The sequence below is a fragment of the Nyctereutes procyonoides genome, unplaced genomic scaffold (genome assembly GCF_905146905.1).
Source record: "Nyctereutes procyonoides isolate TBG_1078 unplaced genomic scaffold, NYPRO_anot_genome, whole genome shotgun sequence".
NCBI classification, from domain to species: Eukaryota; Metazoa; Chordata; class Mammalia; order Carnivora; family Canidae; genus Nyctereutes; species Nyctereutes procyonoides.
In genome coordinates, this window is record NW_026575135.1 from 49424012 (window position 1) to 49449603 (window position 25592).

At 45.0% G+C, this 25592-nt stretch overlaps 2 protein-coding genes across 2 annotated transcripts in view; one reads left to right on the plus strand and one right to left on the minus strand.

Moving 5' to 3' along the window:
* SPOCK1 (SPARC (osteonectin), cwcv and kazal like domains proteoglycan 1) overlaps positions 1-25592 on the plus strand; it is a 487945-nt gene that overhangs the window by 350664 nt on the left and 111689 nt on the right. The window contains exon 5 of the mRNA XM_055302768.1: positions 4391-4517. Coding sequence (XP_055158743.1) covers positions 4391-4517 — 127 coding nt within the window. The remainder of the gene's footprint in view (positions 1-4390; positions 4518-25592) is intronic.
* LOC129495269 (40S ribosomal protein S24-like) lies at positions 16232-16638 on the minus strand. Its single transcript, XM_055302769.1, has one exon. It carries the CDS (start codon positions 16622-16624, stop codon positions 16232-16234), a length of 393 nt encoding a protein of 130 aa, XP_055158744.1. The 5' UTR covers positions 16625-16638.

The following is a 25592-nucleotide window of genomic DNA, read 5'->3' on the forward strand; positions in this document are numbered from 1 at the left end:
AACAAGGTGTAATGCTGGAACAAATACTGTCATGATCAGTTCTCCTTGAGATCAGGCTCAGAGGTTCAGGAGAGGCTTCATGAAAAGCAGTTGATTTGAAGCTTGGATGAGGGACAGACATTTGCCAGTCAGGCAGAAAGTGTTTGCCCAGTCGTAGAGACTTAAATTTGCATGGCACATGCAAGAAACATGTAAGAGGCTCATGTGGCTAGCGGAGTTGGACCACTAGGACTGAGGGATGGGGAAAAGTGGCGAGGGCAGGAAGAAGAGGTATCCAGGATGAGCTCCAAGGCTTTTAGCCTGAGTATACCCCGTGTCCTGTTGGAATAATCATAGCCACTTAGAATTTGATCAAAGTTGATGCAAGATTCTCATTGGAAAACTAGTCCAGAGCATGACTAGAAGTGATTGCCAGGACCACGATGGCATGGGCAAGCAGCCTGACTGCTTGTGGAGGGGCCGATGGAGGCTTCCTGGAGGAGGAGGGTATTGAACGGGGCCTTGAAGAAAGCCTTCCTTATGAAGCAGAAAAGATGGAGGGGAAAAATGTGAGTGGGAATGAAGATGTGTCAGAGTGAGGAAAAGTCCACATGGTGGCACAGGTGCACAAAGATTGTTAGTGGGCTCTGGGAAACAGCAGAAGTTGGCTGGAGCAAAAATACTTGGTGGTTGTGGTCAGTGTATGTGTGTGTCTCGAAGGAGGAACAAAGCAAACACTGATCTGTAAAGGTAGGTCAGTCAGTTTAATACTAAAACTAGTAGGAATTCAGCCTATGGTCTAGGAGGTAGCAAAAAGATGGAGGTTTTAAGTATGGGAGTCACATCATCAGATTTGTACTGAAGAATCATCACTCTTCTTCAAAAACATAAATGCTGGGAATTTTGGTAAACTTAAAAAAAAAGACTGAGAATAAGCAGTTAAGCACAAGAGAAAAATGAAATTCTTGTGGCCTGCCAGTTATCTGTCTTCTCTCCCTAGTGGGGTGCTGCTGGGTTGGGATTTTCTTTGCCGTACTGTCAGCAGGGTCGGAGGTATGATTGCCCATAGCACCAGCTAGGTCAGGGTGGAATTAGGACTTTGTGGCCAACTGAAAGGCCGGCAGGACCTGCTTCCCAGATTAAATTGCTTGTGTCACCCCAGATGATGAATGTCTGGACGTTGAGTATAGCAGTTCCATCAAGATACCTTCATAGGATTTCATTCTTGACTTAAAAAGTGAAATACCTTATTCAGAAAACTTGGTCTCTTGCCTTGACTGTGTTGGTTAATTTTTAGGGTTTGGACTGAATTGTGGATCTTGAAATTTATGTACAGTAGCCAGGGAAGCTATGCCTCCTTGGGTTCACATATATTTGTACATAATTTTATAGAATTTGGTCTCCGGACAGAGACTGTAGGTTTGTGTGCCGTGCCCACTAGAGTCCTAGTAAGATAAGGGACATCTGAGTCTGCTCCAGTATAACAGGTGTGCTTGTTCTACTGGAAATGTGAAAATTTAGATTGGGTTGGCCTTTTTACCTCTAGTCCCCAAGGCATACTATGAGAGGTAAGACATGGTGCTTCCCTTCCACGAGACATGGGGTATATTCAGCTTACCTCTTTGTAGCTGTGGAGCCAGGGACAATGTTTCAGAGGAGCTTTATTTATAAAATTGAGTCCTGATGATGAAAATACAGATGCCAAAATAGGGATTAAAGTGGTCCCAAAGCAGTGTAGCTGTTTCCAGGATAACTTCATTTGGACAAATACATGAGAGGTAGATTTGCTATATTTCTGTGTACCACTGGCCAACTCCCTTCCCGTTTGTGTCTGATTCATCCTGTATGAAATAGAGCTGTTGGAATGGATTCGTTTTAAGGTATTTTCTTGTTCTGACAGTCTGTGATTTTGTGATGAACCTCTGAGTGCCCATTGCGATGGTCAGCACATAGAAACTCACCACAGGGATCTAGGGAGCCTCCATGATGCACCGATCTGCTAGTATATACCAGCCAGCCTCATCTCTTTGTGTCCCCATAATGAACTTAGTTTAATAGTCAAGTTCAGGCCCAGGGGCAGGGATGACCTATCCCTAACTAGTAGTTCATAGTGATTTCATTTCTTCCTCAAAGACATTTGCTTGGGATTCCCTGTTCCCTCCTCTCCCTTTGGTTCATCTCCTTCTCTCCTCTGGTGCATCCTTGAACATGGTTATGTCTGCCCCAGCAGAGCTGCCACTCTTTGGACTTTATAGCCCCTTTCTGGGAGCTCATAACAAGAATTGCTTCAGAATTGGCCATGCATGCTGGAGACTGACCCAGGAGAGGGGTTGCCAGATGCCAGAACTGCTCCCTGTATTTGTTGATTCATCATCAGTGTCAGGCGGTCTGCTGTGTGAATGATGATAAATGTGCGATGTTCTGCTGAAGGAATCATGGACTCTCAGATTCACCCTGTACTGACAGCCTGCGTGGAGTCCCATCACCCATCCTTCCTTTTCCTCTAGTCCCAAACAGACTTTGAGTAAACTATGTTTGGCAAAGAATAATGGAAAGCCTCATGCCTGTGTGATTTAGGAATGCAGATGTTTTTATTCCAGACAGAGAGGCCAGGGTCAGGTGGACAGCTGCTATGGAAGCAGGGAGTCACTGGAGAGAGAACTATCCCTGACGAACACGTAGATGGCCCCGAAGAAATTTCAAGTTAGTAATGTAGGCGGGGCTGATAGAGGCTGAAGAAGAGAGCTTATCCTTGGCCACTGTGCAGCTGTGTGAATGTCATCATAGGCCTAGCCACCACGTGTCTTCATGACTTTGGGAAAGGCTCTTAGCCAACTTGGGTTTCACTTCTGGAGTAGGTGATCTTATAGCATCCTTGTAGGACCTCCTTTTTCAGTTCATTGGTCAGACAGGCCCAGCCCTGTGGCCCTGCCAGCTTGGGCTCCCCTGGTGGCCCCAAGGGTTAGGCTGTGGATACATGGTCAGTCTCAAAGGTAGTTTCCCAAAGAGTCATTCCTCCTTTGACTGCCTCCCCCAAATGATGAGGGAAGGTTTGAGGTAGGATAAGAACCAGATTGGGGGGAGGTGCTCATCCTATATTACTTTCCTTCATTTGGAAGAAAGTGGATTACCTCAAACTCCAAACCCAAATTCATATGGAGTGGAAATGCTTTCCTTGTGTGGCTGCACGAGTTCTTCTGGAGAGTTAAATGCCATTCCAAGTCTTGGGCCTAGGAATGAAGGCACGTTTCTCTGGCAGTGATAATTTCCTCCTCTCTACCCCAATCTGTTGTTGGGGCAAATAAGAATTCTAGTGACAGCTGATATTTTTATGGCTTTCTGCTTTTTAAGCATTATACCGAGTATGTGCGTCAGCTAATTCAGTCTCATGCCACTGACTTGAAGTAGGTCTATTTCTCTCCATTTTATAGATGAGGAAACTGAGGCTTACTTAGAGTTCTGGGGTTATTATATATTCTGCCAAGATCACACAGTGACTAAGTGGCAGAGCTGAGATTGGCACTTGTCTTCTGACTCCAGAACCCAGAGGTTAACCTCCAGGTAGCAATGCCAAGAAAAAAACTTGCAGGGCAACTGTGATTACTTGGTGGATGGGCTGTCCAGAGATGCTCATCCTCCCACTGCAGCTGGCCATGGGGCCATGAGAATCCCTCCCTGTGCTTTGTGCGGAGAGCATCTGAACCCCAGGAGAAGGGCGCCGTCACTGCAGTGGCTTATGATTCGGGGGTAGGGTTCCTTCCATGACCGTAAGCCACCCTAACAGCATCATTTATCATGATGACGCAGGTTAGGATGGGAGAAACTGGAGCAGCTGAGCAGAAGAGTAGAGTTCTGATGATTTCAGCCGTTGCAAGTGATGTCATGCCAGGGCCTCTGTAGAATGGCCATTTGGAGGCTAGACCGAAAGGGCTTCAAAATGTATCCATCCAGAGATCGTTTGCCACAGCTGTGATGATGCCAATGGGTTGTTTGGAGATGCGTTTTTGTCCAGACTGCTTTCTGAGTCTGTGGGGCAGCCCCCTAGGAGGGCTGTGAGCTCAGGCTGCAGGCTGTCCCGGGGGCTTGCGAGCTGATGGAGCCACTCCCTCCTTGTTTCTTTTAATGTGTTGTGAATGTTTTTTCATGTCACCAAGTCACATTTTTCATTATTTCTAACAGTCATGTTGTCCTTGGCTCACCTGGTGGGTTGGACCAGGGCTTTAGGAACAGATGCGCTTGTCCCCATCAGCTTGTTAGCACAATGGGAACACCCCCAGAGTTCTCCAGGGTGCGCCCGGCTGTGGGACCAGCCTTTTGGTTTATTTATTGGGCTTTTGTCCAGGCAACTTGCAGGGGACACCCTTGGGGACCAGAGCTTCGGCGAACCTAACCTCTCTTTCTCCACCCTCAGGCAAAAGAAGGGGAATGTGGCCTACAAACACTGGGTTGGCCCTTCAAACCTGGTGAAGTGCAAGCCCTGCCCCGCGGCGCAGTCAGCCATGGTCTGCGGCTCTGATGGCCACACCTATACTTCTAAGGTCAGTCATCTCTGTTCTTTTATCTTGTCATTGAGAATATCCCATGGCTTCTTGTTCTGACAAGTCTCTGTACCAAAACTGGGGTCTTTGAATTTTGGTGGGCTCTGGGCCTTGACCTCAAGAGACTGCCACATGAATGGATTCTCTACCAAAGAGACAGGATAAAAATATCACTTCCCATGTAACTAGAGGGATCAAGTACTATGAGGAAAGGGTGGTTCTGAGAGTGACATGTGATCCTGAAGTCGATCCAGGCAGGCTTCCTGGAGAAGGCCAGGTAGCAAGCTGTTCCAAAGATGTAAGTCATATAGCTCAGCCAGTGAGTGTCTCTGAAGTTTGCTGTAAGATGTGATTGCCTACGTGCTACAGCTCAAGCTGCAGTGCTTTCTCTCTGTCTTCCTGTTGTTTCTGGGAGCCTCATTTGCGGGTAGGTTCTGGGGCTAAAGACAGGTGCTGTCAGCAATACCCTGGCCACTTGTGGTCCCCCTACCATGTGGTACTTGGGCTTTTCTACTGGGTCCCGTCTTGGTCCCTCCCTCTCTCTGCACCCAGGTGACAGCTTGTGTTCCTGTGAGCCCCTCACCATCCCACCCTGTACACCGTGGAGACCCCACAAGCCTGGGAGAGCCCTCAGTACCTGCTGTCCTCAGAGGCTTCTTTGGGTTATTTTGAGACTGTGCCATGCTTTCCCGTAGATCCTCTGTTGCACAGGTGATATGATTGTTCACTGGAAGCAGAGTTGTATCCTTTCAAATTTTCACATTTTTCTAACTAAAGGGGATATGTCCAACAAAACAGGGAGGCAAAAAGTATGTCTAGCTTCTACCTAGGCCCATGTAATCTGTGTTATGACGTCAGTATCATGATCACTCTTTGACCATTTGTTCTTTCAACACGTATCATCTGAGCCTTTCTTAGGTATCAAACTCTGTGCCTGGTACTGGGGAAACTTAGAATGGAAATAAAAGAATTCACATATCTTCATTAGCTAGAATCAGAAATCCTTACATCCTCAATGTCAGACCTTACCTAGGAATTGCAGCTTCTCTGCCCGGGGTCGCAGCCAGTACATCTTGGTTAAATAGCCCAGCTCGGCTCTGCATACCCACCCCTGACCCTACTGTCCCTGGCCCGTGATGGAATCCATTTGAGATAGTTTGTAGTAACAGGGCTTGCTTCTGCCCCCCTGCATGCATCTGGAGCTGTGGATTCTTTGGGGGCACTGATGCATTTGTTCTGTCCCCCATTCCCCAAAGGCAGATGTGGCCAGCATTGTCTCCCAATAAAGCCCTACTTCCAGGGATGTAAACAGTCACTTGGAGATTCTGCTAAAATACTCGTTGTGATATAGCAGGCCTCGCATGGGGCCTGAAATCCTGTATTTCTAACAAGTTCCTGGGTGGCATCCATGCTGCAGCTCAACGGACTACACTAAGTAGTGAGGATGTTGGTTTTTATAGACCTCTCCTCATAGATCTCTTCACCTGCCGTCTGCCCTTCCTCTGCTCCCAAAGGCCATTTCCACATGACAGAAGAGGTAGGGAGGATTCTGTAATAAAGGTCTGTTTGTGTGTCTCCCCCTGTTAAAATGCCTGGGTGTCTTTCTTCTTCCTGTTAAAACTAAACCCAGACCTTTTCTCATTATTAAGAGCTTTCCAGAGTCTGTTGTCTTCCTACTCCATTGTCAGTCCTTATACAAAAGCTTCTTCCTTTACTGGGTAGCACATAGTTTTTGAACCCTTCTAGTTTTTCTAGGGTCTGTGCAGAGCATGACAGTGGGGAACAGGATAGACACCATTCCAGTTCACTTGTAGGTTGCAGTGTGGTAGGGGAGACAGAAATAAATAACCAAACAAATATATAATTTCAAATTTTGGCAAGTGTTACAATGGGGCTGAGAGAGAGAGAGAGAGGAGAGAGAGAGAGAGGATGTTTTATAGGGGATACTAAGGGAAGGCCTTTCTGAGGAGGTGTCTTTTAAATGGAGATTAGAGGGCAGAATGTTCTAGACAGAGAAAATAGCATGAGCCAAGGCTCTAAGGCAGGATGGTGTGTGTGAAGAAGAGGATACCCGTGTGGCTGCCACATTGTGAAGTGGGGGGAGAGGGAAGGTGAGAGAATAGTCTAAGAGGAGACCTAAAGCCAAAGCTGGAAGGTGAGCACATCATCGGGCAATGCTTGGCTTGGGGGACACCCGTTACTATAACTGCCTTCTTTTCTGTGTCTGCCTTAAGGATGGGAGGCCCTAGAGACAGAGGTAGTGCCTGTCACCACCTTCAACAGGCATGAGATGGAGTACATAGTGAGTGTTCTGTGAGTTTCATGGACAAGAGGGGAGCCTCCAAGGACTCTGGCTGAGAGGGAATGAGTAACCCATCTGGGACTGGAGTGAATGGATTGCAGAGAGTGCAGTGATTGAGAAAAATTAGCTGTCCCCAACCTGGGCTGAGTCGCTTAGCTAAACACCCACCCTGGTGGGAGGCAGAGAGTCAGAGGCTCCTTGCAGCGATTCTCTCCTTGTGAAGACCCAGTCTGGCTCTTCAAATTATTCCCTCCAGCTCTGGACCAAACGGTCTGATCCTCAAGCCTGGGATTGAAGACGGGCCATGAAATGTCAGTGGGTGATCAGGGCTTTTGGGGCAAGTGGTGGGTTGCACATCAAACCAGCAATACCTGCCCTCTCGTCTCTGCCTCTCATTTACAAAAGGAGCCTCAAATGCCAGCTCCCCTTGACTTCTGAGCTGCAAGGAGTAACCCGTCAGCCATGGCTTGAAGTGCTGTCAGTTGCCCAGGGAATGTCTCAGAAAATGCTTGCTGGGCATGGCCCCCCTGCAGTCTGGGCAAGAAAGTTGGCTTTTTGTTAGAGAAGGTTGCCTGCTCACCAGTACTGATAAATAGCTTGTCTGAAAGGCAGGATCAGGATTTGGAAGAGTCTTTTGCAATGACTCCTGATTCTTCTAAAGAAGTATGACTTCCAGATACTGCTGTGCCCGCAAAGCCTTCATTGGCCATAACATGTTGTTGCTCTAGTTTCCTTGAATATCCAGCACTAGCTGAAACAGAGTCCTCAGTTTCCCAGATCAGCTCAGCTGTCTTTTCTGGAAGCAAATGAAGAGACCTAAAGCATTCTTATTAGGAGCTGTAGTATCCTTTTCCCCATTCTCCATATGCGGCATACTGAGGTCCATAGAGCCACGGACAGTGATGGAGTTTGAAACCCAAGGTTTCCTGTCTCCATGTCTATTATCAGCTGCTCCCATTTAAAGTTAAAACAAAGGGAAGGAGTCAAGGAGGGGTAGCATTGCAGAGGAAAATGTGGGTATTGGTCTCTGGTAGTAGACCAATAGTTTTCTACCTTGTCTGAACTTCTAGAGTTGGCATTTTCTTTGTCCTGAGGAAATGAATCAAATAATAGTCAATAGCTGTGTGTTGACTGCTTTAAGTCCTCTGAACCTGAGGAAAGTTCTAAGCCCCAGTGGCATTCAGTAAGACTTCCTTCCATGGGGAATACTTCAGTCTGGTCTGGTTTACCGCTGGAAGTGTTTGAATTCTTACCCCCAAATACACGGCCACCTTTTTATGGAGGTTTAAGAGGACATTTTAGTCTTACAGACAAAGCTGTTGGGAGGACCATGAGTAGATAGATGGTCAGTTAATAAGAGTGAATGCGCTATTAACGGACTCCATCCCCTGGAGTTATGGCCACTGGGGTCAGGAAACAAAGGACAGATGAGACCATGAAACATGTTTCACAGGAGGGATTTGATATCATAAGTCAAATTCACAAAAATTAACATGGGCAAAATATATTGTAGCATTGGTCCCCATCATCATCAGGGAAAACTACACCCCTTAATAAATGATCACAGTACTGCACGGGAAGTGTTTCGCTTTCATGGTTGGATCTGAAGGCTATAGGGCACACTGTTAGGAATAGGAGGAAGAAAGAGCTTGCACATCAGCTCTGTTCTGGTTCCTGGGTATTTATCTTCAGGTGACATCACATGAACTTTACTTCTGCTTCTACACCCAGAAGTCAGACCATCCTAGAACTGGAGGCATGTGCTTAGGAGCCCCTTTCTGTGGGGTTAGTGTTAGGGTTAGGGCTAGGGTTAGGGTTGGGATTAGAGTTAGGACTGAGATTGGATTTGGGGGGGTTAGGGTTGGAATTGGGGTTATGGGTGGTATTAGGGTTGGAGTTGGGGTTAGGGTTGGAATTGGGGTTATGGGTGGGGTTGGAGTTGGGGTTGGGGTTAGGGTTCAGATTGGGGTTGGAGTTGGGGTTAGGGTTGGAGTTGGAGTTGTGGTTAGGTTTATGGTTTCAGTGTCCTAGCATCAGGGACACCACTCAGAGTTTCATGACTCCTCCAGGATCAGAGATAAAGGAACAAGAATGCACAAAGTCTTGATACGAAGGGATATATTACATGGCAGTAAATGTTTATTCAGCCTCCATACCCATAAAAGAGGAGTTGAAAACCAGCAAGGGGGTGGATAGATAAATTGAAGGCCAGGCCTACAGCTAATTTGAGGCTCTAAGTAGGCCCTTGGACTTAGGTTGGAGATAGTTAGCATCCCCCTAGTCGTTAATGATCCTTGATGTCATGTTCACATGGCCAGAAAAACTGAAGTAGTCTGGAAGCTTGGTGAATATTTATTCTTTTTTACCATGTGTTATGCATTGTCTAATTCCTGTGTTGTGGCAAAGGACAAAGCAAGGAAAGCCTTAGTTTTCATGGAACTTACAGGTGGGCAAATTGAAAAGCAATCTCCTTTATTAGAGAAGATGTTCAGATAAGGGACATTCTGGGTACTGTAGGACACTGAGGAGGGCCACCTCCACCAGTTAGGAGGTGTGAACACTCTTCAGAGGGAAAGTGGTAGTTCTATTGAGGCTTTAAGGCTGGAAGGAATCAGCCAGAGCAAGAGTGGCATAGAGGGCAGCTCATCCAACAGATGGGAGAGGGTGGTTGAAGAGATAGATAAAAGACAGCATGGCCCCTGAAGGAGCTGGTGACAGTGTCAGGATGACTGACCACATGAGGACTAGGGACAGAGTTTTAGCTACAGAAATGAGGCTCAAAAGCAATCAGGGGCCATTTCTTCCCAGCCTCGATGGCCATGTGAGGGGCTGAACTTTGCCCTCACAGGGCTGGGGATCCTTTTGAGAGTTTCTGGTTTCAGAGCCACTTACACTGGCTGAAGTCTGGGAATGGTCAGGGGCAGGACTAGAAGCAGAGTAGCTCTGAGGGGCCTTCTGGTAGGCATGAGGTCTCGACGTTTGTAATTGGTACAGAGATGGGCAGAAAACAGTCTCTAGAGGCGTTCAGGAAGTTGGAGCTGGTCTTGGTGACTGTGAATTTCAAATAAAGAAAATCATCTCAGCACTGAGCTTAGCAAAAGGACTTCTTCACCATCTTAGTCCTGGTAGGACTTGAAGATCCTCCTGCCAATACCTCTTTGGCCTCAGCCTGGGCCAGCTGGGAACCCCTCATCTGTGAGCCCCATTGCTTCCTCTCCAGTCATCCCATGGAAGGATGAAAGCTTATTGGGGTCCTGGCTGCCATCTTTTCATTTTGCCTGTGTGCAGAGGGACATAGCCATGGCCGACCACAGTTTGGCAGCCTGTGCTTTGAGTAGACAAGCTCAACTTTCTTTCCTTTGGAGGAGAGAGCTTCTTTGGGAGGTGGAGTGGCTCTGGGGTCCCCAGCTTGGAAGGGAGGAGAGCCTCACTGCTCCACATCCTGTTTGGGGTGGAAAGTCCTCTTTCACGAGGACTTCATTGAATCCCCTCAGTCTGGACCCACTTGACCAAAGCTCAGATGTCTGTGCTAGGATTGCTCATTTCCTAGTCAGAAGCCACCAGTGCTTGGCCTGACCTCAAGGAGAGGGCTCCCCAAATGAAGCTGGGAGCTCCTGAGAGTCAGCTCCGTTCTCCCGCTGATGTGGCTGTTGGTAATTGGAAAACAAGCAGGCGAACACCCTTCTGCTGTCACCCCTCCTCCCCAGAACGTTTACTTCCTTAATCACTGTTAAACAATTAGCAAATGGCTCATTTATGTCTAGACGCAGAAGAGAGATGCAGAGTTAAGAATTGCTGTGGAAGAAAATGTTTCTCTTCTGTTTTGAGTGTGCACACACGAGGGAGGGGGAGAGAGAGCTTGCTTTACAGGGTTGGCATTTCTTTCAACATATTGTCACCGCAGATTATATTATTTTCAGAGTCATCTTAATAGTTTCCAACAATTGCTACCAAGTAAAGGTCATGTTTGAAGTTCTTGGCAAATGGAGTCTCTCTCTGTTGGCCGGCATTTCCCATGCACAGGCTGTTCTGAGGGTTAGAGCAATCCACAATGTGGATTTTAAGACTTAGCAAGATAGCATTAAACTTGGTGTCTCTTCCCAATCTCCCCCCGTTTTCGTGGCCCTGTTACCATGACAAGCATGGGAACCTTTTAGGTACAGCTCCTCTGCTTTGCAACAGAGCTGAACGTGTCAGTGTTCTGGGGGATATTTTTGGTTAGCCCTGTCTCCATAGAACCTGCTGGTTAAGAACTATCTTCACTTGCAGTGGCTCATTGCTTCTGGCTAAGCAGAAAGTCAGATGATGGGAAACAAAAGCTGAAGAGCTTGCGTTTGTATATTCTGTGCTTCAGGGGACTGGAACACAGTGATAGTAATGGCCCAAGGATTAGAGGACCAGTGGCAAATAGGGGAGCCATTAGATATGTCCATCTGGTGGCCCTGGGGAGGGACAAGAAACATTAAAAATCCTGACCCCATCCCCATGTACTGTCAGGTAGCAGGGGGAGAATGCAGTAGTGTACCTGTGGACTATGTGAACACTAAGGGTCTGATGAGGGGGGTCATGAAGTAGGTTTCATTATTCTGATTTTCTGTTGCTTAGAAAAAGCTGACAAGAGAGGTTTTATAACATTGGGGAAATAGTGTCTCTAACAAACTCTAAGCAGTTGTGTTTTATATGTTAAACAGTTTGAGATTTGGGGACACATCTCCCATGGCAGATGCCCCAACTTTGCCTTTTCCCCTCAGATCTTGTTCATTTTCACCCTCCTCTCCTCAGTCAGCAGTAGTCAGGTATTATTTAGAATGAGAGCCAGAATTCAGGATACGAAAACCCTCGACTCTTAGTTTAAATAGAATTCTTGCTCTAGTTTAGTTATCCTCCCCTTTTCTCCTTCGCAGGGTTTTTTGGAAGAAACAAGTACGAATGGTATATAAAAGAGTGATTGTGTCCTAGTTAGGATATAGGTTCTGGCTGCTGTAACAGAAACCCAGATGAAACCGAGTCTAAAATAGAATGAAGTCTTATTTCTCTCTCTTGCAAACATTCTACAGGTCAGCAGCCCAATGCTGGTCATGACTAGGATCCTTTCAGCTTGTTTTGCTTCCAGGCAAATGAAATTGTTGAGCTTCTACATCTGGGTCCAAGGTGGCTCCTATGCCCCATCCAGAAAGAAGAAGGAATGGAAGGGGGCACAATCTAGAAGTCACCAATGTCACTTCTGCTCACATTCTATTGGACACAATCCTAAGGCTTCAAAGGTTGCAAAGGAGTCTGGGAAATGTAGTTTTTATTCTGAGCAGCTATGTGCCTAGCTAAAATTTGAGAGTTATATAATTGAAGGATAGAGCAGATATTAGGGGTCCCTATCAGTCTCTAGCTTAGTAATATTTTAAATAGTCTTGATAATGACAAGAACAACAAAACAATAGCACTTAATTACTAAATATGTATTAAGAATTGTGACCTGTGCTAAGTGCCATAGTATTTTATTTCCTCTTTTATCCCATCTAATTCCCACAACAAACCTATGAGAGAGTACTGTGATTAGTCTCAAATTAAAGATGCGATCATTGAAACAATGGAACTTTACCAAGGGCAGCATAGCTCGGAAGCAGCAGGGCCGACATCCTCGAACACTGGTCCTACTCTCCAATCAGTCTTTACTTAGATGAATGCAAAGCCATCTGAAAAGTAATGTAAAATACCAGCTGTATCATCAGGATGCTTTTGATTTCAAGTGACATAAACATAACTCACTTTCTCCCTAATCCCCAAATGAAGATTTACTGCCATATAAGGCTAGAAAGTATACTGGGGAAAGCAGACCTCAGAGAAAGAAGAGGAAATTCAGTGTTGACAACACTACGTTTCCTTCTGTCTCTCTGTCTATCTCTGCTTGGCTTCATTCTGCAAAGAGGCTTTCTCCCCTTGGCAGAAAATAGTGATTTTGACAGCCCCAGATTCATTTCCTCCCAGCCTAGGAACTCGAAAGAAATGTACCAGTGTCTGTGCTTCAACAGCAGTGAAGGATTCCACCTGGATCTTTCTGAATCCTATGTCCAACCTTCAGTCAAATACAGTGGCCATCTGACCTTCTTCCTCCCTGCCATTCACTATGATCAAGGGTAATATTTTTTTTCTGGAGAAGGAGGGCAAGATTATTCCCTGGATCAGGTAAAATTTTAAAAGCAGTGTACTACATAATCACCTCTTAAAATGTCAAATATAGTAACCTCATTAACAGCTTCAGCTAAATGACACTGGCTTGAGCCCATAAGAAGTTATTAAGGCATTCTGAGTGTCTATGAATGATAGGCACAGACAGGCATAGAAGCCAAGTCTATACCAGACATGTTAGTTATCCTGTTAAAGAAAGAGTTCATGCAAAATAGAGTAGATTCGGCCTTATTTTAATTCAAAATTCTTTTCAACCATTTGCCTTAATGTTGTAATACTTCCTTCTGATCATGTGGCACATCTGTCCTACTTATATTAAGCATTTATTTCTTCTTAGAACATGCCAAGATAACACAGGTTTCTTGGCTCCTGAGGATAAACTTTCAGGTAAAATGGTTATTGTGACATTTTCAGGAAGCACAGATGTTCAAACACCGTCCATGGTGAAAATGCATCCGCAGAATTTATACAGACTACTTCAACATGCAGATTAGTTATGCAGTTACAGCAGAAGGAAGCAATTCAGCTAATTATTTTACTACTTATTTCTATGTTCTCTGCAAACATGCATTTAACCAAGATTGGAAGAATACGTATTCATTTCTTCTTCTCAAATGCCCTGAATAGGATGCCATGTAATTAGTTAGCACTTTTGTTAAAAACACATTAGGAAGAATAACCTTCTTGTTGTCAGTTCTGTTGAATGCACAATTAAACTATTTGATAAAGCAATTACCTGAACACAATTATGTTCATCTTCACCCCACCAGGAGATGAAATTAAGGATTAGGTAAAATTGCAAAGCCCAGGAGATCTTGGCAACCCTTACTTTAGGAGATAGAAAGGTCCGTGGCCAGAGTGAATTTGCACAGTGTTGTACATCTAATTAAATCATCATAAAACAATTTTAATTAAGTTCATGATCATATCGCTTTTCTTTTTCTTTAAAAGAAACAAACAAAATCTTCCCTGTGGGTATGCTCTCTATCAGGCTTCTTCACAACATATTCCAAGATAACTTGAGCCACAGATGTGGGTAATGCTCATAGAAACTGATCTCATTATCTAAGCTTTGGGTTAGTACCCATATGTCATGTGAGAGAATGTGCTAGGTTAGAGTTTACAATAATCGATGCCATTAACTGCTTATTGAGAGAAATGGCTTTGATAATGCTTTTGCTTTTACCCAATAGTTGTTGGATTTTTCCCCTTTCTGAAACAAATGGAGTAGTTTTGCATGTTCACATACAATTGCATGGAACAGAAATGCCTCATCCTCTTGTCAAGGGTGGCTTTCCTGAGATACTGGGTTCTGTCCAGTAAGGTGCTCAGAGCAGCAGCTTTTGGCATCAGGAGAGACCCTGTATCCAAAAGAGAAACTTTCCCAAGTTTTTATCCAGAGGAACTAAGGATTGCTTTGAAACCCACATCTCCCCAAAGGAGATATACCCAAAGGTTGCTGTAGTAACCTGGGGACCCCCGACCAGATTGATCAGATGGAACACATGATAAGGGTTCATTTGCTTTCTCCTCTCCTAGGAAAGAGATCAAAAGATGAGACTGTGTATCAGCATGGATGAGATGCCCCAAAGGTGGCAGAGAGCACACTCTGCTACACCTCTCATTATGTTCCATATTTCCTGCTGAAATCTCCCTGGACCACACACCTAGCCCCTCTTGTGAGCACACCAACATACAGCCCAATTCCCTGGCACCAAGCAAAGCAAGATAGAGGTGAAGTAGAGGGGATGCAACTTGGTGTTTGGTTGGTTGGTTTTGTTTTATTTTATTGGTTTGTTTCTGTTTCCTTTTTTTCCTTTTAACATACATGAGAAGATGATCTATCTCTGACAAAAAGGAAATAACCATATTCCTGAGATTTCAGCTCTGAGGCTCAGCCTAAGCATCTCCTCAGTGAAGCCTCTGTGAGCCCTTCATGCTAATTTAGGCCATTTCTTTCTCCTGAGCTCCATCAGAACCAGGTCTATACTTCTGCTGGCACATTTATTACACCACCTTGGCATTGTTCATAGGTAAGTGTATGTACAGCTGCTTGATGAGCTAGAGAGTCTTAAAACTATGACACAGAACTCCTCAATATAATATCCTCTTAAATAGCTGAGTTTGTAAGATGTAAGGGAAATCCATGGTTGAGAGGTGGGGAGAAGGAAAACCAGTGTGGACACTGACCACTGCTCTGGGTGCCCTGGGGCATGGGAAGGTGGAACGCAGCTGATCTAATCAAGAATATTTAGGTCAGCCCAGGTGGCTCAGCAGTTTAGCGCTGCCTTCAGCCCAGGGCCTGATCCTGGAGACCCAGGATCAAGTCCCACATCGGGCTCCCTGCATGGAGCCTGCTTCTCCCTCTGCCTGTGTCTCTGCCCCCGCCCCCCCCTCATGAATAAATAAATAAAATCTGTTTTTTTTTAAAAAAAGAATATTTAGAGGGCAACAGCTTACCTGCAGACTGGAGACAAGGCCACCAGTTCTTACAAGGTGAGAAATTGGAGGTGAAACTTCACACATATATCCCAAAGCTTCAATTGTTTTACCCTGAATTAAAGAATGGGCTTGATTTAAAGAGGAAAAAAAAAAAATCTACCCATTGGTAAAGCCAGATAGCAAGAACATGTGAAAATTTCAGCCTGGATTCTGGCTTGGAAAAAGATCACCTGTAAAAACAAAACAAAACAAAAAAACCCACAAAAAAAACTCTAAGAAAGAACCTGCATTCATTCCTATAGGGCAAGGGTGGTACATCAGACATTTAATGCCTGGTATGAGACACAAACATGTATCAGTCAGTGAGCAACTGTTGAGCTGTCCTGTGGTGTACTGTGTGAATGGTGACCTGAGTATGTGGTTGCAATTTATTTATTTTTTTAAAGATTTTATTTATTTATTCATGAGAGACACACACACAGAGAGAGGCAGAGATGCAGGCAGAGGGAGAAGCAGGCTCCATGCAGGGGAGCCTGACGTGGGACTCTATCCCGGGTCTCCAGGATCAGGCCCTGGGCTGAAGGCGGCGCTAAACCACTGAGCCACTGGGGTTGCCCTGTGGTTGCAATTTATATTCTTGGCATGGTATCGAAAACCTGAATCTGGTTATTTGTTTTTTGTTTTTTTAACATTCTTAGTTTATTAATCCTCTCATGAAAAATCTGCACAATCACCACAGATAAATCCACTGCAGAATCTTTACTCCTTCTGTTGTCCAATCTCCAGCTCACTTTTTGTCAGCATCAACATTGGCTTTTGCAGTCCCCCTGACTTTCTTCATTCTCTTTTTGCATTCTTTGCGCTGTTTCCTTGAAGTCTTTTTCTTCTCATACAGGCCATGTCTTGCAAGTCTATGTTTGGGTTCATTTTTCTTTGCATAATCCAAGGAATCATAAATCATGCCAAAGCCAGTTGTCTTGCCACCACCAAAATGGATTCTGAATTCAAATACAAATATGACATCTGGTGTGGTCTTGAACATTTTGGCTAGTTTTTCCCGAATTTCTGTCTTAGGTACTGTTGCCTTCCCGGGGTGAAGAACATCAATGACCATCTGTTTCCACTGAAGCAGTTGGTTGGTCATGAACTTCCTGGTCCGGATAGTTACTGTGTTGTTCATGATGGCGGCCGAGCTTCAAGTAGCCGGGGAAGAAAAGACTGAATCTGGTTATTTGACTTAAAGTAGTTTTGTGTGAGAATGCACTGAGGTTCCTGCAGATGTAAATGGTCTCTGGAGGACTAAGCCATCAGCTCAAGCTTCACGGGATTCCCTCAAAACCCTGCCAAACATGACTCATAATTCTTTAAAACATAGAGTGAAGTAAGCCACCATGAACAAGAGGCAGCACAGACAATCAACAGTAGAAACTGAAAGGTAGATTTTCATGTAAAATCAGTACAAATGTTTGAAGGGTTTAAATAAAAATATGACAGTGTAAAACCCAAGCAATGAGTTAGATGCTATCTGAAAGGGAGAAATAGAATCATTAAAAGTACATTTTAATGAAGGAAACACATGAAAATTTCTTTACCATGGAAAAGAAACCAAGGCTTCAGCTCCTTATTCTAAATTTTGCAATTAAAAACAAGCAGTTAAACAGATACTATTTCTGTACAAATCATATTTCAGGGTAACCATAAAGCTCTATTCAATGGGGGAAAATTCTTTACAGAAGAAGTATAGTGAATAAATGCAGAAGTAGTAACTGGGAAATCACCATTTTTCAGCCTTTAATGGTACAGCTGATATGGGCAATAGTCAAACCTGGATGAAACCATTAAACAACAGATTGATAATGAACTTGAGGCTATTAACTCCTGAACCTTCAGATAAATCACAGAATCACTGAAGTGGACAAGTGGCATTGTCTGTCTTCAGGTGTCCTGTGGTAGAGAGCACACAGCTGGATGTGAAGTATCTTGGCAAAAGAAGTTGAACTTAAATCTAGTCAAGCTACAGTGCTACCTTCTGTTGACAGGATGTGCTAGGTGAAGGAGTGTGTTCAGGGAGGCCTCACAGAGGCAGATAGACAAATTCAGAACATAAAGTGTTCAGGGAGCCAGAAAATGGATCCAGTTAGTGCATGAAAAAAGGAGGAGTGGGACACATAGCTGCCAAATGTTTTGTCAACACTGGTTGAACCCAAAGAGAAACAAACCAGTAAAATTGTAAAAAGGAAGGATGTTTGGGAGACTCTTAGGAAAATTGATCGGGAAGTGGGAGTGAGATACGGTGGTAGCATTGTAGTTGAGTAAGAAAAACCCATAGTTTTACAAGAGATACACTGTGAGGAACATAGAGCATTTGCCGTATGGCAATTTATGAGGAAAGAAGGAAGGAAGGGAGGATGGAAGGATGGAGGGATGGACAAGCCAGTGTGACAAAATCTTGAAAATTGTTAAACTGAGGTTGTAGAGATCCACTATATTAATTCCTCTACTTTGGCATATATCAAAAATTTTTCCTAAGTAAAAAAAAAAAAAAAAAAAAAAAAAGAAAAAGAAAAAAGCACTCTTTGAGGGGAGAAACTATCTCCTGTTAATCTTACCTCCAGTGTTGAATAAATAAAGTTTATATTAGCAAAAAGAAGGAAGCTGTGTATGTAAGAGAGTTTTAGGAAAAACCAAAGTGATAAATTTGTAAAACCATAAAAATAAATACCTCATAGGCTTAAAAATAAAAGTTAAAATTATACAACTTGTGTTTTTTTTTTCTAAGAAAAAAAAATAGAAGAATTTCTGTGGCCTTGGATTAGGCAAGTATTTGTTACATACAACACTGGCAACAGTGTTGTGTAAAATATAAATTGGATAAACATTTTTCATCTCTGCCTTCAGAAGACACCATTAAGAGAGTGAAAAGTGCAACCACAGCCTAGTACAAAACACTTGAAGATTGTGTATCTAGTATAGGACTTGGGTCCAACACATATAAAGAACTCCTTAATTTCAATAATAAGTAAACAGGCAACGTAATAAAAATGGGGGACAGATTTGAGCAGGCATTTCATCGGAGAAGATAATGCAAATAAGCACATGAAATATGCTCGATGTTATTATCACTGAGGAAATGCAAATTTACAACCACAGTGAGATTCCACAATATCTAGAATGTCTAAAACTAAAAAAAAAAAACAGTCATTTCAAGTGCTGACAAAGATATGGAGGAAACAGTACCCTCCTATATTGCTAGAAGGAATGTAAAATAGTGTAAGCCACTGTGAAAAACATTTGGGAAGTTTCTTAAAGTGCCATGTGTATGATCTAGCTGTTCTAATTGTAGATCTCCACCCAAGAGAGTGGACGTACATGCACACAGAATAGTTGTTCACACATGCTCATAACACCTTTATTTGTAACGTCCAAAAACTGCAAGTAACCCAAATATTCATCAAGTGACTAGATGAACAAATGTGATGCATCCACACAATTGAATACTGTGCAGAAATAAAAAGGAATAAACTCCTGATACACATAACAACACGAATACATCTTAAAATAATTATGCTGGGTGGAAGCCAGGCAAAAATAGTATCTACTATTTGTTGGCATTAATATAAAACTTCAGAAAATGCAAGCTAACCCGTAGTTTGGTGTTGAGGGGATGGAAAGGCAGGATTACAGAGGGGGCAGGAAGGACCTTTTGGGGGTGATGGATATGTTCATCACCCTGATTCCAGTAGAAGTCTCATGTGTATTTATGTTTAGCAAAGCTCTTCAAACGGGACGCCTCAAATATTGTGATTTATGGTATGCCAACTGTACCTGAGTAGCACTGTTTAGAAAGTTTGTAAACAGATGGCCAGAGCGGCAGAGGGTGTCCTGAGCATAGCACAGTGGTCCACTTGCCCACGGTGAGCTTGCAGGTCTCTCTTGAGTAGTGCTGGTACCTTCTCCTGCTTGGTGGCCTCATCTGGGCTGGGCAATAATGTCAGAAAACAGAGTCAATACCATCCACAGATTTTCCTGGTTTAACACGTAAAGAGAAAAAGTCGTACATTACTGTGAACACTCAGTCACTTTGGGCTCTTCTTTCCTGGAGAGTCCTCTTGTACTTGAGGCGTGTCCTGGCCTGTAGCACTCCCTGAGACACAGAGCCCGGGTTTCAGGCGTTCGTTTGTGGCATCTCCCTTCTGTCCCTCTTTGAGAAGCAAAGATCTCAGGACACTGAGCAGTAGCCAGAAAAACGACTCTGGGAGTGGCTGACCCAAGGCAGGTCTCCCAGGGTGGCTCGTGGCACCTGCAGACCTCATGGCCTCTCAGAGAAAGTGCTTGGGCCAGAGGGATGGGTAGGGTTCACTGTGCGGCAAGAAGAAACTACACCAAGTATATAAATGCCCAAGAGCAAGAACTCATGGTCAGTGCAGGTGAGGGGAAAGATGACATGTTTGACATGGACCCTGTGACAGCCACGACAAAGCCATCAGTCCTAGATGACGGGAACAAGGGAGACAGTGCCTTCGAGGGCTGCGTGCTTAGGATGGGCTGCCTCAATCTTCTGCCTCTGCAAGTGTTCAGCTCCGTTTGCTGATTCCTGTCTCACACCTCCACGTGTGCAGAGTTGGAGAGGCCACCAAGTTTTTTGGGGCCAGCCTTGAGACCCTTCTCCAGGGTGACTTCTCCAGGCATCAGTGCTATGTACCAGCACCACGGCAGATACTGGTCTTGTCCCCAGGTTGTTTCCTGACTCAGGGGAAGATAGACTATAGATAGTGAGGGTGTCGTAGGTCAGCCAGGTGAGGGGTATGGTGCAGGTGTGGGCAGGTGAGGCGTGTGTCGGAGCATGGATGGAGGATTCACACATCAGTGTCCTGGTTAAGAGCTTGTCTGATGGGGCTGGACAGTGTCTGCTCAGATCTCAGGTTAGCTTGTTAGCCATGACCTTGAACAACTTCTGAAGCCTCTTGCTGCCCCAGTTTCCCTGTGTACAAAATGGAAATAATTATACCTACCTCATAGACTTTTTGCAAAGGTCAAATTAGTGATTACATAGTCCTAAGAATGGTATCTGGCACATAGAAAAGCCATCTATAAATATGATCTGTCCCCTCCCAAAGGAGATCTGAGGACCCGTTCCAGAAAACTTGTCCCCATCTGTCCCCAGTAGCCCACATTTTACATCACACTTGACATTGTCTTCCTGAGGTCTTGAGCAGGTGGGGTTGCTCCACATTCTGAACGATGGAAGCATGGTCTCCTGGCAATGCCCAGCAGGTAGATGCTTGGCCCGTTGGTGTTAAATGGCACTCAGGTGCATCGTAACTCATTCCGTGGATGTATAGTGAGCACCAGGGCACAGCAGGGTTGGACATGGCCAATATCCTATTGGTGATGAGAGTGGGCCTAAGTTGAGAACTTATTATCAAGTGGCAGGATGGTGAGGAAGTGGTTGCAAGTGGGAATGGTCTCTGCACACCCACTGTTCTGCTCCACTCACCCTGCTGTCATCTCACCCTTTTCTGTGCTGCTGGTTCATTCATCAAAGGCTTGCTGAGCCCCTGTGATGTTCTCAGTACATGTACAGGTTGCCAATGCAGGCGGACTGAGCCAGCTGCCCTTTCTAGGATTTGGGAGTAGCTTTGTTGGGATTGGTAAGCCAAGGTTTATGTATCTCTGGGACTGTGTCCTGTTGGAGGACAGAGTGACAATGACTTTGGCCATATCCTGACCATTTCTGGGCTGGAAAGAGACAGAAATGTGGTCCTAGCCGAATCTGTCAGATGTGCAAGTGGAGCAGCAAACTTGGCCTAGATCTACTCCTTCCTGGAAAGCTCCCCCCACCCCCCTTCTAAGTAACCAAGCAAAAGCAGGCCCTCCAGTCACATGGCCATGGGCATGTGGGCCACTCCAGAATCCCTCTCCAGGGGCCACCTTCATGTCCCCTGGTCTGGGCACTGTACTCCAGGCCCATGTTTGCACTGCTGACCACCTACAGTGATCCACACCAGTAGCAGTGCTCACACCACACCCAGTGTCAACCATGTGCCGCTCACCATGCTACACACATGACATGACAAGATCATATTTAATTCTTACACTGGTTCTCTCAGCTACACAGTAGTATGAAACCCCTTCTTGAGATAATGAAGAGAGAGAGAGTCTTAACCATTAACACCGCCTTGGTCTCTCAGCTCTAAGTGGAGAAGCCAGGCTTCACCATAAAGTTATTGTGATGACTCGTGAAATCCAGATGGTCTTCATCCCAACACCACTGAAGTCCCAACACCATGAATAAAAGTGACTCATTCAGAGTAATCTGGGACGGGTGGAAGTCAATTAGTGACAAGAAAATCAGTTCCTAATGAAAGAAGTTTCTTTTTCCTAAGTTCAAAGAAATACTATGGCTCTAGTCTGAGGATCTGCTAATCCTATGGTGACAATTGAATATAGATAATGGCCTGGGCCAGTTTATGGATTTCTTGAACACAACTGTGCTTCTACTGATTACTGGCTTTTATTTTTTTATTTTTTATTTTTTATAGATTTATTTTTTCATGGGAGACACAGAGAGAGGCAGAGACACAGGCAGAGGGAGGTACAGGCTCCCTGCAGGGAACCTGGCATGGGACTAGATCCCCAGACCTGGAATTACACGCTGAGCCACCCAGGTGTCCGGATTACTGGTTTTTAAAGTGTCACGAGTGGCCCCTTTTCCTGAATAGTTGAAATGTTCCCTACAGGGAACATGAACTCCTCCCTTTCAGCACACTTCTTTCCCAGACTGTGATCAGATGACCCAGGCCCGCTCAGAGACCTGATCAGGACATCTGGGTATTGGTGGCATGCAGGGGAGAGCTTGGTCTCTGGATGGCAGCCGACCCCACTGGCACTGCCTCTGTGTGGTGCCCTCTCCCAAGTATGCTGCTCTGCAGCTGTCCTCATGGAAACATGTTTTTGTTTTGTCTTGGGCAGCAAGCTGTTGTTTTATTCCAGACCCGTGGAAAGAACGATGTGCCCACTAGCAGAAAATGAGCTCAGCACATCATTGAGCAATTTCAGGGCCACTACAAAGAGTCAGGGGCCGAGGATGAGGCGGGTTTGTTCTCATCACTCCATTATTGTATCACGTAAACACAGTTCTTCCTGCCACATACTTTGGTGCTAATAGCCTCCCCGGTCTAGTCTCCTAAGGGACCCTACCTTCTCAGTGAGGGTGCACCCTCTCCCTCCCATCCACCTCTCCCTCACCTTGCCAGGTTCTTGGGTAGCACTGGGAGCTGGTGCTGTGGGTAGGGAGTGAGGGGTCCTGAGGTTACTTGGTTTTCACAGCTCACAGGTTTTCTTGATTGCATGTTTTGTAGATCCACATTTTTATCCCTGTCGCTGTCATTTTTCTTGACCTGCTATTTCAGTCACTCAAAACAGTATTACTGTATTGCATTGGAATTTCTTGGGCTCTTTTCCCCCATGAAGTTTTCATCAACCTAGGGAGAATAATAGCTAACGATAAGAATGGTGAACCACAGTTCCTTGCTGGTGGGCAGGCCCAGCTGTCAGGAACAAGGCCAATCAGCTGGTGCCCAGTGCCCTGCCTACACCTGCTGCTACCCTGGGTGCTTGCCTCTCCCCAACCAGTCAGGTCCTCTCAACCCTGGGGTAGATTGGTTTTGGTCTCATTTTCACAGAAGAACCAAGCATCACAAACAGGTTGTTCCTTACCTGAGATCCTACAGCCGTAAGTGACAGAGTTGGATCTGAACCTCAGTGGAGCAGAACCTAAACAGTTCCAGTCTCTTTCAGTCATTAAAGTATGGGAACGCTTCAACTTTGCTGGTTTAATGGCAGTGAAAGTTCATAGTGCAGTGTGTTTACTCAATGGTGTTTGAATGGCCTGCTAGGACTGTTCACTCAGACGTGGAATTGGTATCTCCTATTCACTGTGGCCCAAACAGGTGATTCTCCCTCTTGAACTCTTCATTTTCTCTCATCCTCTTCAGCCAGTCCATTCTCAAGCCTTGTCCTCTTAAACTCCAAACTGTGTGTGATTGACTACAGCTCATTGCTGGTACTCCCATGACACCAGTGCCACCATTATTTTGCACTTGGGCCCCTGCCATCCTCCTCACTGGCCTCTTTCCGTCTGTGTTTGCTGCCATTGGTTGGTTCCTTATAGAGCAGCTGAGCAAGCAATTAAAACACCTGTGCACTTGCCATCACCTGCAGAATGATGTCTAAAATCCTTAGCCTGCTTCACACATATGCCATGTTCAGACCTCTGTCGAACCATATTTTGCCATGTCTCTCTGTCCATCTCTCTTTGTGGCCACCTTGATGTGCATATCTCCCCCTGGTGTGTCAAACGTGTCCCACATCAGAGTTTTTGTGCATGCCATTCCCTCTGCCTGAATCCTCTTGCCCCAAAACTTCACATGGATGCTACCTTCTTATCATTCAGGTCTTAGCTAGCAGGTCCTCTCCTCTGAGAAGCCCTCCCTGACCACCATGACACAACGGAGTCAACTTCACTATTACTTATTTTCTAATGCATTGCTCTGCTTTCTTCCAGCCAATTCCCTGTGTCTCCCATCATCTTATTTTACTTATTTCTCTACACTGTATGCTCCATGTAGGCAGGGATCATGTCTGTCTTGTTTCCTGCTTCGTTTCTAGAATAGTGTGTAACCTATAGGAAGGACTCAGTAAATATTTGTGGATGAAAGATTTGATGAACAAATAAAGTATAGAGTCCTCAAAATGGGCTGGAGTAGCTTTGGAGTATAGCTCTGGGCTTCTTCCAGTCTAGAATCTCTTGGGGCTCGGGGATGATTATACCCTCCTGCCCACTGATGAGAATGACAACTTCTCCTGATTGCCCTCTAGGAGTCTGGGGAGATAGGGAGAGCATAAAATCATGATGCTAAAGACAAAGGTGCATTGACTGCTGTTGACATGTACAGATACATATGCTTGAGAGAGATGGAAGAGCTGGATGAGAATGACCAACACTGCATCCATCCATCTGTTCATTTGTCTCTCCTTCCATTCATCAAGAATATACTGGTTACTTCTCTCTGGGCTGCAGATTTAAAAATGTATTAGGTAAAGTCCCTGCCCTCATAGACTTCTCATTTCAGAAGGGGAAATGGAAAGCCCTGTGGTGTTAAGTGGCTTCATAAAGATGGGCATGTGCAGAGTACCACAAGGGCACACAGAAAGGTGTCATATCTCACCTGGGAAGTTAGGGAGGGTCTTCTGAGGAGATGATAGCTGAGCTATGTGGGAGAAGTGTGAAGGATGCTGGCAGACATGGAAGTGAGCCCATCAGGGGCTCTCTCTCCCTTCACACCACCATAGCAAACTCCTGCTCATCCTCCAGATCCTAGCTCTAGGTAAGTCCCTTGTGAATGCCTTCTCCAATGTCCTCAGGATGTTAGGCCCTTTGTTAAACATGTCAACAGTACCAGATACCTTTTATTCTTGGCATTCACCAGAGATAAGGTTTACTTTTGTATTTGTAAGGTTATTTCATTAATAACTCTCTCCCCCAATAAACTATGAGTAACTAAGAATAGGAACTGCATTTATATTTGGCTCACTGCTTCATTCCCAGCAGCTGACACAATGCCTTGCACAGAGCAGTGACTCAGTAGACACTTGCGTACTGAACATAGGTGGGTTGGGAAGTGGGAAAGATAAGGCCTGAGAGGTGAGCGGGGGCAAACCGTGAAGGATTCTATGTAGCTTCCTAGTGTAATTGACAGGAAAATGATGGAAATGTAAGTTTATTGTCCTGTAAGGACTGACACGAATGAGTACCTGGGGACGCTTTTTTTGTCATACTAGATAGAATAGCTTTGTGAGCAAATGTAACCTAATGTAAAAATCTCTAAGGACAAATGAACTCCCATTTCTAGGACTCTCAGTCCTGGAGAAAAGACTTCAACTCACCATTTACTGTACCTGTACCTTTATGCCACCCTTTGTGTCTGGCCCTGGAAATGACAGAAATGAACAATTCAGGGCTCCTCCCTGGCAATAATGTACATTTGGAGGGGAGGGTTGGTCTGTGATCCTCCAACAATGAGCAAACTTGGAGTGCAGATACAGAGGAAGGTTCAGGGAGCCAGCAGGACCCAGAAGTAACTGTG

Excerpts from the sequence above, each read along its gene's own strand:
- LOC129495269 (XM_055302769.1), bottom strand. The coding sequence starts at position 16,624 with ATGAACAACACAGTAACTATCCGGACCAGGAAGTTCATGACCAACCAA.